Below are 12397 nucleotides of genomic sequence, written 5' to 3' on the forward strand. Positions count from 1 at the left end.
TGTATCTTTTCTTAAATTTTTCTCTCTGTCAAAAACAAGAAAAAAAAAAAGAACGGAAGAAAAAGAAAACAAGATATGAAAAAAAAGTATAGTGCCGGAGAAGCGACCGAGGTCAGGTACACTAACATACCGTATTTTTAGCGAAAGCGAGCATATATAGTTCCCGTCGTCTTATCTTGCCGCGAGAACGCAAAAGCAGCGGAGCCTTCGCAGCCTATTGGTTGTATCTAACTTTAGCGCATGGCTGTCCGTCAAACTTTCTCTCTCTCTCTCTCTCTCCCTCTGCTTCTTGCGTAAAAAGCTCCGCGAGCTGGAGCGGAAACGCGTATTTTGTCCAGCTTCTATTATTATTTCTATCACGGGTGTCTACGGCAATATTTTCAAACTAATAATACTTCGAGAAGGCACGACACAACACGAAGATCAATGCCCACGATTTACAAACACAACAAACTCGCGTGAGCACCAAGGAGCAGCGAACTCGTTGAAAAAGTCAGTGGGACGACGATTCGAGTACGTTTGGAGAGTAAGGGGAGGGAGAGTGAGACAATTGCTCACTGCCTGCTACTGTTATTGCCCCAGAGCCTTATTTTCATGGGCCGCGCCGGGGATGTAATGCGCCGTTGCGCGCGGAAGCGCAAATCGTAAACTCGATTCGAGTGCTTTTGTCGCAGCGCAGCCAAAGTTGGAACTCGCTCGGCCTACTTCTGGCAAACGCGCACATCAGCGATCTCCGCCCTTTGGCAATTCATTTCCTTTTATTCGTTCTTATTTGACTGCCAGCCGATGTGCTACCACGGACGTCTGTGCAGACGATGCAAAAACAGGACTACTTTTCACGAACGAAACATGAGATTTGCGACACTTGAACAGAACATCCAAGCGCACGTGAAAATAGAATTCATTACAGATATATGCAGATAGAATGATAATGTGGTTCACGTGTAATACGATGATTCTTCTTTTTTTAACGTTTACATTGCAATTACTACGAGTTTCTTTTAATTAGATCTACTGCATTCAATGTCAAGCTAAAAAAATGCCTTGATTATGCTGATATAATGTACAGATTCAGCAGAGAATGACATTCAATCTGCTTCAAATGCGACAATCGTTGTAATTGATATGACCATTGACTTTACAGTTTTACTCAAGGAGAGAAGAAAAAATTCATCGCGCTTTAAATTAAAGCAAGCGAAGAAAAAAAAAAGAATTTACGAGTAGGATTGAAATAAATGCATTTCTAGAATTTCTCTTGAATATGCAATTTCAATCGTATTTAATGATAAATATTACAACTTTCATAAATAATTTTCAATGCTTTATAGACATGACACACTTATAATGGCGGGGATTTTTATATAGATAAAACTATTTTTAAACTTAAGCTAATATATGAATAATCGTAAAATCAATGACTGGCTATAATAGCGTAACCTCTAGCCCAGATACAAAGTTTATTGGAGCTTGGAGAAAAAAAACTTTAAAGCGGACTTAATTATTGACAGCCTCTTTTTTTCATTATAATACACTTAATTGAGAGAGAAATAATGTGAGCCTCGGGAAGGCGACATGAATAAAAAACCAGTTGAATAAATAATCACCTTGATACTTTTATACTCGACTTTGATTGTTAATTTGATTTAGAAATAAAGTAGGTTTGGTTACAGCTGAACACACGAGGTGCAGAGAGAAGCGCTATGGTGATTAGACTGTCGTTTCCGAAGAACAAATTTAAAAAATGTACTACAGTGAATTAATTCGTGTATTCCTAAACACTGGCAAAAAACGAAGCGCTAGTAAAAAACTTGGCCTGAACAGGTGCCATTCGGAGTCGAGCGAGCGGTTCGAAACGCAAAAGCAAAAGAAGTTAGCGAGCTCCGCAGTGTCAAAATGTCCAATGTGCACCGTTCACGGCTACGTAATTATCGCGTTATAGCAACAAAAAATTACGACCTGAAATACTTTGTTACGCGTCTGCCAATGTAAACTGACAAAACAAAAGGCAATGGCAACTTTATTTAAGGAACCCAAGCCATTATGCGAATGACAGAAATGAAAAAATACGTAAACACAACTTTAACCTGGAAACCCGTGTGAAATTCACGAGAACGCAAGAAACGCCAGAAAAAGAAAGAAAAAAAAATATCGAAAGTCACACGTGAGAATCGTTTCGAAATTAGCGAGCATTGAAATCTTTCCGCAGTTGAAATTAAAAATCACGCACGCACGCGCGCGCGAAATATCTTTCTTTCCACTTATATAACGATAATAATTCAGCGCGTGGCCTTCTTTCTTTATAACCCTTCACGCAGGCGCGCAGCAGCTTTCACGTTTTGCTCGTAAAATCATTTTATATATCGTTTCGTCCCGAGTGAGCGCGAGAGAAACACAAAAGCTACATCGCGCTTCCTGGTGAAACCGTTAGTGGACGTATGCGCGTATTAACGGATATCCTCGATGGCGGCTAGCGCGAGCCGGTTACGCAAGCCCAAAGAATCGTATTTTCAACGGACAAGGGCAGCTCGGCTTTATAATAAGTTCGCGATCAATGGCATTCCTGCCGAATCGAGAGAAATCAGGTCGGCGTTTGCTTCTTTACCAACCTGTTGGAGATGGTTCGCAAGCCTGGTCGACGCATAAAGGCGATAAGGAGGGTGGCGTTAAGCAACACCGAGCCAAACAGCAACAGCGACCATGCTGCGATTGCTGTATCGGTCTCCCATCTTTCCACACCTCCCATATCCTTAGACGATCCATCTCCCGCGTTCTCCGTCGAACCGCCATCCATTCATAAATTATTGCACGCTCCTGCAACAAAAAACACAAATAAGACGCTTAGCATGAGCACGTCACCTTTTTTACATTCTCAGGGGAAAACGTGACTATATCGATTCTCATTGACGTATCTGACGAAACGTGACTTTGGATCGAGCCGATGTCGGCAAGGAATATGTATTTTCAGCCGATTCAGGGTCCACGAGAGAACAAGACGACTGCCCGGAATACTTTTATGTTACTCGCCAAATAAAAGCTAATGATTTGGAAAGAAATGAAAGCTAAAAAATGAAAAGTGAAAAAATGAAAACGCATTGTACAATTGCGTGCATTGTTTAGCCGAGCAAAGTTCAAGGCGCAACTTACAATCGACGTGTTTACTCACTTGTAATGGAGCGTCAAGGTAAATTACACATGTCTTGTTCGAAACCAAGCCGACGATCTGATGCCGATACTCATTCGCGCACGACGATTTATACTGGTGCTTGTAACAGTATAGTCGCTTATCGATATGGAATACCTGCACGCGCTCGCGAGATAACACTCAAGAATGAGAGAATTGTACGGCGACAAAAGTAAAAGAAGAAGAAGAACGATGAGAGATTTCGTTCGAGTGGCAAACAATTGAGATCGAAGGCTGCAACTTCGCCACGGTTAGATTTCAATGGTCGATAATAGTGATAATAAAGTGTGATTACTTCGGTCGGTTCAATCAAACGAGAGCGAACGGTTTTGTATCACACGGCAAACTGCAAAGTGGTATACATACGAATGCCATGTACATTTCCAAGGCGAGCAAACAATGAGATAGTTTGCTATTGTTGATTTTGAAATGCTAAAAAAACTGACATTGATAACCTACTCTGCCTCGCGCGCGAAAGCATCATGTGTTGCATTTACACGAGTTTGCATACCTACGATCTTGAAAGTTCATTCTTGTCTTTTTCTATGTTCAATGCCTCATTAAGCAGCGAAGAATGCCAAAACTTACGCAACGGCTTCTGTTTCGTAAGTGTCCGCCGGGGACAATTCTTACTCGCGCTTTTATCTCGAGGAAAAATATTTTGATGGCCATCGCGATAATTTAACGACACAATAGATACCTTCGGCAGAGAGAGAGAGAGAGAGAGAGAGAGAGAGAGTGAGGGATAGAGATGAGAAGCTTAATAATTTTTATCGAGACGCGTTTGAAAAGCAATAAACAAGGCTTCGCTTCGGAAAACGAGAGCAGCGCCTACGCGTAGCTAGAGAGAGAGAGAGAGAGAGAGAGAGAGAAAGATAAGGTCAAGCTCCGCAGCGGCGAGCTTCTCATCAGACAGCGCGACGCGACGCGAGCCTCCGGGGAAAATCGGAGGTGTGCACGCAAGAAGTGCAATCCAATTATAGCCTGCGCTACCGTGCTCGCTGCCGCTGGCGGTCAGCGGTGTGCGTAGGTCGGAAAAACAGCATCTCTATATGGGCGTCATTATTATTTTGACACCTTCGTGGACGTTACTTTCCCTTCGTCTAACTTGGGATGATAAATTGATGAGCGTGCATTTTTTTCATTTCGGTCATTCGCTATAAGATTGGCCCGCGTCTCGCACAAGATGCGGGCTCTTTATTATTATTGTTATTATAGTCAGAAAAGCGATTTGTTTTTCTCCTCTCCGCCGCATAACTAGTTCAAGTTTGCGAGACCTACATTTTTCTGCGCAGATATTTCAAACAATAATCGCGTGCCTCTGATCGTGCGGCAAGCAGTATGTGTGTTGTAATGGGCACATACTGCTCGTGTTGCTCAACAGCGCGATCGCACGAAAGATGCCACCACGCAGGTGTGTGTATATTTTATGGGCGAAGGTGCAGCTACGCGTCAATTTATAAGACGCCCGTGGAGTTTGGTAGGACAACTGTACTCGCGATAGATGCAACTAAAACGGCAACGTTGGAAAGGAAAAAAATCGCGATTGCTTATACATTTTTTTTCCGGCAGTGCGAATTGTTGCGTTATTCAATAGCTAAACCGAACGTGGGTGGTCGAAGAATGCAATGAAAAAAATATGCTATTAAGCACTTCGGAGAATCAAGCGGACTTTGAAATTGATGCAGCGAATCGAGAGATGAATCTTGTTTTTGCCCCCGGTACAAGTCATTAGTTATATTTTTCCGGGGCGATTTCTTATGTCGACCGTATATGCAATGGAACAAAGACAATTATCAATGAGAAGCTTACGGTCGAAAGTAAATTTTAACTCGCAGGTCTGCTGAAACTTAATCGACAGTTTGGCGAAGAGCGCAGTGGCGAGCGAAAACAATAAATGCAATTATGGGCGCTCGAGTTTTAGAAAGTTGTATTTCCTCGGTAACGGCCGTTAATTTTTCTTGGAAAGTCGCTCCGATTGAATTTTCATTGGGCGCAACGATGGCCTGATCGCCGATTATTAGTTAGCGAAAACGCGTATTTCCGTGAGAGTCGGGCGCTCGCGACCGAGCGTGGAATAAACGGACAGTTATCGATGCGCGTTACACTGCGCAAACATGCTCGCCGCCTACACGCATATCGCGTCATGTGATTCGGTTACGGAATTCAAATAAACGCCCAAAGATTAATCGACTGGCGCGGGGCAGTACGAACAAATCTGTTTATCTCCGCGGCATATCGGGATCGCATGCTCGGCGGTTGAGTCACGCCTCCTTTCTTCGCGCGATATAGCGAACGGCCGGGGTGCGAGTTCGGGGCTCGGGAAAAGTTTGCAAGCTCGAGCAACGTGTCAATCCCAGGGCCCAATCTCCGTCAGCCTGTCGCGATTTATTTCCAGATAGAAGAAGAGTTACGCGACCTTGCCGCAGCCAAGCCTAAAATTACGAACGCACGCGCGGGAGGGCAGCGAAGAAAGGGGTGTGTGCACGCGCGTGTGTGTGTGTGTGTGTGAGAGAGAGAGAGAGAGAGAGAGAGAGGAGAAGCTAAACGGGGGCAAGGATGCGCGCGCGAGAAAGCCATCGACGGTGTATCGATATCAAGGTGCACGTGAACGCGCGTTCTCTCTCTCTCTCTCTTTCTCTCTCCGGTGGAAAGCTTTCTTACTCACGCGTATTATTAAATTTGCGTGTCTGCGCGTACGCGCGACAGTTTTATCGGGCGGAAGAGCTCTGCCTCTCTCTCGCTCATGTACACACACACGCACACGCTCTCTCTTTCTCCGGCGAAGAAAGAGGGACAGCGCGCGACGAAGTATGCGAGCTTTTACGGCGGCACGAACGGTCGAGCGCGCGCTTTTAGTATTATGCACCTAAGCGACGTGTTTGCGAGTATCAAAAGGTCAGGCGTGCATTTCGCCCTCTGCACTGCTCTCGCGAGCCAGCGCGAGCCGCTGGCTCGCTGGATCGCGGCCAGCCGAATCGCGATGTGATATTTATCGGGATCGTGCCACGCGCCAACGTCCATAGAAAGCATAAATCCTATTCAGCCAGATCGTGTAACGTTATTATGCAAGCCCAGCGAACTGTTAGAATTACGCGCCGCACACAACAGGAAAAGAAAAAAGAAAATAGCGATCGTTATTCGACTGTGCAGCCCGATGAAGAAGTTAGACACCGCCACCGGCAGCGATGCGATTCGCATTTCGTCGAGCTGCACGTAAAAAAAGCCTCATGTCAGATTTTTCAACAATGACACAGCTCGTGTCAAGGCCTGAAATTTTTCTTCCTTTCTTTTTTCCTTGTTTTTTTTTTCACTTTCGCGCATCCGCGACCGTTTGGCGCGTGCGCGCGGAATATCGTCTCTTTCGTCCTTCTCGCGCGCCACCATTTTCATCGCGAACATTCGATTTCTTTTCTCCGTTTCGAGAACAAAGGTTCGAGAGCGAGGGCATCGGCTCGATTTTCCCTGATGCCGTCGATTGCGAATCGCTGTCAAACGCACGTTTTCAGGAATTTTCAGCACAATTATGGATTTGACCGATGACGCCATTAGCCAGAGGTGACAATCGTAATCAGGCATCTCTGCAGACCGAAACGCGGAGCTCTGAGTGACAGCTGACGCTGCCCTGTACTGCGGCGTGACGATCCGCGTAGATGACACGCGCGATGTCTGCCCGCGCGTCGCGCTTGCTCATTGTCCAAAGCTCTACTCGAGCTGATAAGTTTTATTACACTACTATTATCATTTTACGGAAGCGATGACTCTGCGGGTGTTTTGTTTCTCAATTTCGAGCGGTGCGAGCAAAATTTGATTGACGAGCGATCGCCGCGTACCGTCAACGATATATATTCAAAGTGCTTCATTACCGACTACGTTTAGCCCACAGCTTAATAATGTAACTAGCACGCACGGAGGAAAAACAAGAGTTTATTCAAATACACGCAAATGCTTACGCGCGCGGCGACGTTGTGTTTTCTTCGTCCGTGCCGCGTCGTCCAGTCGTCGAAACGCGCGATTTGTTTTCGGTAAATATACGATGATGAGCTGACCGACACATCTAAAAATAATGTCAAGCGGAGCTCGCCGCGACGACGTATTTAAAAATTTTACGCGAAAATTCTCCTCGCTGTCACGAATCGACGCCCGCGAGAGAGTTCCTGTTTTTCGCGGGCGAGCATCTCTTGCTTGCGCAAACGCGCGTGGCTTCGAGCGAAAAAAAAAAAAAAAGAAAAAAAAAACGGAAAGTAAAACAATTATTCTTCATCGCTCGTCGAACGTATCAATAGCAGGTCTGCGAATGGCCTTATGTCCAGAACCTGAACGTAACTGCTTTGAATTGTTCCACCTCGAATCCCCAGCGCGTGCACGCCGCTGATCAAACGTGCGGCGAGATCCCGTCAGCTAATTATGTCGCGACTTTGGCTCTCGCGCCCCAAGGATTTGCGCGTCTGGCGGAAAAGCTAGAGAAAGAGCTCGGGAAGGTCGTGGTCGCTAATTATTTGGTCTATCGCATAACGAGCTCATTTTCGTTGGATTGTAAGTGTGCAAATTTTAAAGTGCATCGACAGTTTGCACGCAATGGAGGTCTGCGTTTTCTCGAGCGTTCTAGGTGAAATGTCCTTTGATCTCTGGACCTGAGATAACTGTGAGACATGTTTTTTAAGAGTCACTTAACACATTTATTTCGTAAAATTAATAAAATGTTTAGTTATTTTAACCGAGAAGATAATTGAGTAAGAATCACCAGAATTAAATGTGATTTTCCAAAGCTCGACGGGGGAGAAGTGAGATATAGTCGCTCGTATATCTGCATCAAGTTCATTGACAAGGCGAACATGTTTATATGTTGACATGTTGCAAATTGACTATTTCACTGGATAGTATGCAACTCGACTGTTAATGCCTATTGCAGATGCTGCACACATTTTCGATTCACGTTGGCTGAGTGTGCACTTGAGAATCGCATTATTGTTTGAGCAAGTGAATGATAATAATCGAAATAGAGCGAGCGATTTTTTCTCATCAATTTTGGGAAGAAAAGAATACGATAACGGTTCCCTCGAGTTACTACTTTCCTGCTAAGTAACTTCATATATATGATATAATTGAATAGCTGGAGTGAGTAGCTTGTAACTTGACAACTTCGCTAAATATTTATCGCACTCTTAGTTAGCGTTTGTAAATGTGAAGAATAATTTCGAAATAAATAACTTATCAACGCTGGTTACGTGTTACACACACGTTCGCATAATTTTCCCATGTTTGTGTCAAAAAACTTTTTTTTGGCATTTTGCGGGTGGCATAATGTATCGAAACTGAATAGTCATTCAACGAAAAATGCATACACAGGATTCAACAAGAAAAAGTTAGCTAGACAGAGAAATTATAAATAAGTTTGACTACAAAAGCGCCAAAATTCGGTTATTCGTACCTAATTTTAAACGCTACTTTTCCGAGCAATAATATACGTTAAAATATATTTTTTAAGACTTCCACTAAATCATATTCAGTTGGGTCGTTCACCCAGAGAATATCATCAATCTTGAAAGTAACTCGTCACATCAACGTATAAATTTTTTGGAGTTTCAATTTTGGATTAATCGTAAGATTACGATAATCCAAGGAAAAAATTACATCCGATATTATTAACTTTCTAAGCCAAAAGGCTTCGCATGAGTTGACACTTTTACTACTTAGAAAGCTCTCCGCTGGCAAAACTCTCGAGCATTATCGATCAGTGTAAAATTACAAATTGCAAGCTCCAAAGATTAACAAAAAAAGCGCCAGCAGCCGATCGACCAACTTCAAATTACCTTTTAACAGTCTTTAAGCGCACAGCAGCACATCGGTGTCGGTCTCAAACACGAAACCCCAAAAAAGCACCAAGTATTTTGAATATTTTTCGCACAACTGTAGAACGGCTCAAAACTTGGAGAAGCACGCACAAAACTCAGGCATAACAATCACTGGAAGAAAGACTCGCGGTGCTCGGAGCAGAAGATCCATGCGAACGTTCAAATGAAAAGGAAAAAAAGTCGGCAGCGCTGTGCGTGATACGGTTGTTACTGGCAGCACGTCTACACGGACACTGAACTCGAAACTCTCTGGCTGTCGACTGTGGCCGGCGCGTCGGCATCGTTGCAATAAAATCGCTTGGCGCGTGCTCTTATCCACGCCCCCACCACGGACGCGCGCCCGAAGCCTCAACTCGCGGCGGCGCCGCCGCCGCCACGGGAGCAGATAAAGTCACCGAGAGCTCTTCTCCAATTTCTCTCTCTTTCTCGCTCTTTCTTTCGCCTGCGCGCACACGCGAGACTTTCACTCGCACGCGGCTTCCGTGGCGCAAATTTGCATACGACAAGGGGGCAACGAGGATGCTGCTGCACCTCGAGAAATGGCCACATTTTTTGCGAACTCAACTGCAATTGGATTAATCGGCTACGACACCGTTGACGCGCGCTTCACGTTGGATCGTTCTGTACCCCCTGCTTCATTTGCAGTTTGCCCACGTTTCCTTACTTATCTTACTTTTGACTATTTGTTTTCGTCGTGGTGTCGACCGCCGCTGCGCGTGCCGTTATATCGCTGCGCTCGACACTTTAAATTTCAATTGGTCTCCAATACCCGAACGTCAAAAACGGAGCATGATTTGTCGGTTTTTATCTTCTTAATGATGTTGTTCAGCGTGGCCGAGAAGAGCTTTGGCGTGAGAAGTGTTCGCCGGCAAACAGCATCTTCGTAATTGTTTTGTTTACCGCGGTTCCTGCAAATCTCTTCGTGCGCTAAAGAGCTCGGGCAGCTAGACAGCTCGAAAAGTGTTTTTCTTTATTTTTGTGCTCGACGCAAGTCCATTTGCACATTCAATTAAGTTCAATAAGCTCGATGGCTCGTGCAAGTCGGTCGATTCATGAAATTCAGATTATTTACCAGAGTCGTCTGGATGCCGGCGTCACATCGACCAAATAGAACACTTATTTTTCAGGGCACGAGAGAAGCTAGACCGATCAACAAGAAAGCAATCCGCCGTACCATCTACACTCGGCGAGTTCATTATTTAAAGCGGGCCGTCGATCCGTAATCAATAATAACTATGCGTCTGAAGCGTTGTTGCTAGCGTCTATAACCAGATAAATCAGAAACCTATATTTCAAACTGCAGCCAACAGCAGTATGAAAGTTGCAAGATCCGCGCCAAAACAACTTACAGTAGCCATGACGGATGTGAAATCAATTATACCTGAGACTCGGCTGAGAAGAAAACGTCGTGATTTTCCTTTCGGCCATCGCACCTATTCGAATTAATTAGCAATATACGCGGCTACAATAACAGGGAATTTCCCCGCAGCGGCCAACAGACGAAAAAAAAACGAACGCGCTGCGTAAGTGTAAGTGTGTAAGTGTGTACGACTTACGCAGACGGCTACGGCTGCATGCTTAAGCGCTCATTAACCGATCGATACCGCTCACTCACTTGCTTCGGCTGTTAGGTGCTGCCCGACTCGGAATTTTCCTATAGGAGTCTGAGCTTTTAACAAGCGCCCGTTTGGAAGTTTCGCGATTGAGCGCGATTGCGCCACACTCGTGCCGAACTTCTCTCTTTTGGGCAGACGATGAGCTTGTTACCGATGAAGAATTGACAATGAGCGACAATGAATTGCAATTAACTGTAGTGGAATGCGATCGCAATTGAACGCACGAGCATCTCGTTTCGTGTCTGCTCGTCGGACTCTTCGGCATGGCTCTCTGGAATTATTGTCACGCTAACTGCTATTCGGTCGCGCCGACTGTGTCTGTCTTGACCGTATGAGTCCCTTATTGACCTTTGACCGCTCACCTCGTGGGTCTCGTCTGAATTAATCGTCCGTTACTTGTGTCTCGCCATTTTCTGCCCAAGTTTTTGCTTTCTCGCGACTCCCATCTAAGGTTCCTTTACTGGGAACTCGTGGCGTGCGGATTTTTGAATAGCAAACTTAAGGTGTGGTCGTTGATAACAGAGCTTCAATCTTTTTTTTTTTCACGACGCCGCGATTCACATGCATACGTCTGTTGTAGCTAACAAACTGATGGTTTTGAAAATTCGGCCATTCGTTGCGTAATGTTTGTTTACGGTGAACATCTTACCACATATACTTATTTTCATTCATATATTTTAAGACGGCGCGTTCAGTACTTTTACACACCAATGGGTTAGGTTGAGTTGACCAATGTCACGCGAAATTCGGAAAGTAAAGAAATTCGCAACGAACTTGACGAGTCGGTTTGCAGTAGTAACGGTCCGCATAAGCCGGGCAGCACGGTTGCGAGCTTGTGTTTTGTAGACGAGTCATATCAACGAAAAGCCGCGACTACGCGCGTAGCCTCGGCTTTAAAAGCGAGCGAAGGTTACGCCGCGCAGAAGAATTGAGAAGAAAATATTTACGAGAGAGTGGCCGGCGACTTGACTGATTGACACTCGTCAAACGCGGCTCGCGTGTAGGCGTGTGTTTGCGTCGAGCGACGCGGGCGACGGGCCCGCTGATAGAGTGCGCTGCCCGAAAAACTTATTGGGATATAGGCGTTTATACTAGCAGACGAACAAATTGATTGTCTGCGTTGATGTTTCGTTAAAAAGAGTTGCAGAGAGACCAGGTGCGTGCTTTTTTCTTTTAATTCTCTTGTTTTTCCCGTACGTAAAATCTGAAACATTCGCTTGTCAGCTGTCGTTGAGCACGCTAATTAAACGTTCATGCAAATTAATTGTCATTTAGAAGAATTTTAATATTTTCGCGTCAGTGCTGATTATATGCCTTTTCGGGTCAAACACTTGGCAATACCAATGGTGACAATTCAAAATTGGATAGCAAACGAGAGAAAAATACTCTTTCCCTCTCTCGTTCTTTTTCTCGGCCAAACAACAGGAAAAATAGCGATGGAAAAACAAAGCTATCAATGACTTTTTTTAAATAAAATTTTACATCATCGACGCACACTCGCTGACTTGCGTACCGATATAATTACCCCACGTATCATGCGCGACGATCAAGAACGATCAAGCAATACAGACTTTGTCACAGATACGTTTCCATTTGGCATCATGGAAAAATCGTCAAAACGAGGAAGATACATTTATTTTTGACCTTCTTTCAGCCGTAATAATAAAAGAACTATAAATCATCACACACCGCAAACAATGGTAATTACCTAATGGATTTTTCAATTTTCGACAATTAGTTACGCC

The 12397-nt window shown here is 44.6% G+C and overlaps 1 protein-coding gene across 2 annotated transcripts in view; it reads right to left on the reverse strand.

Moving 5' to 3' along the window:
- The window catches only part of LOC131668900 (alpha-2B adrenergic receptor), a 35446-nt gene that overhangs the window by 4888 nt on the left and 18161 nt on the right, over positions 1 to 12397 (reverse strand). The window contains exons 1-2 of one of the 2 annotated variants that reach the window (XM_058943372.1): positions 8995 to 9279; positions 2607 to 2811 (exon numbers count right to left, since the gene is read on the reverse strand). In XM_058943372.1, the coding sequence (XP_058799355.1) occupies positions 2607 to 2791 (185 nt within the window). In that variant the 5' untranslated portion in view covers positions 2792 to 2811; positions 8995 to 9279. Of the gene's footprint in view, positions 1 to 2606; positions 2812 to 8994; positions 9280 to 12397 lie in introns of those variants that run through there. The other variant, XM_058943373.1, reaches the window with a different exon arrangement.

This window comes from Phymastichus coffea, unplaced genomic scaffold (genome assembly GCF_024137745.1).
Source record: "Phymastichus coffea isolate CEN01 unplaced genomic scaffold, Cenicafe_Pcof_1.1 PCOF00085, whole genome shotgun sequence".
NCBI classification, from domain to species: Eukaryota; Metazoa; Arthropoda; class Insecta; order Hymenoptera; family Eulophidae; genus Phymastichus; species Phymastichus coffea.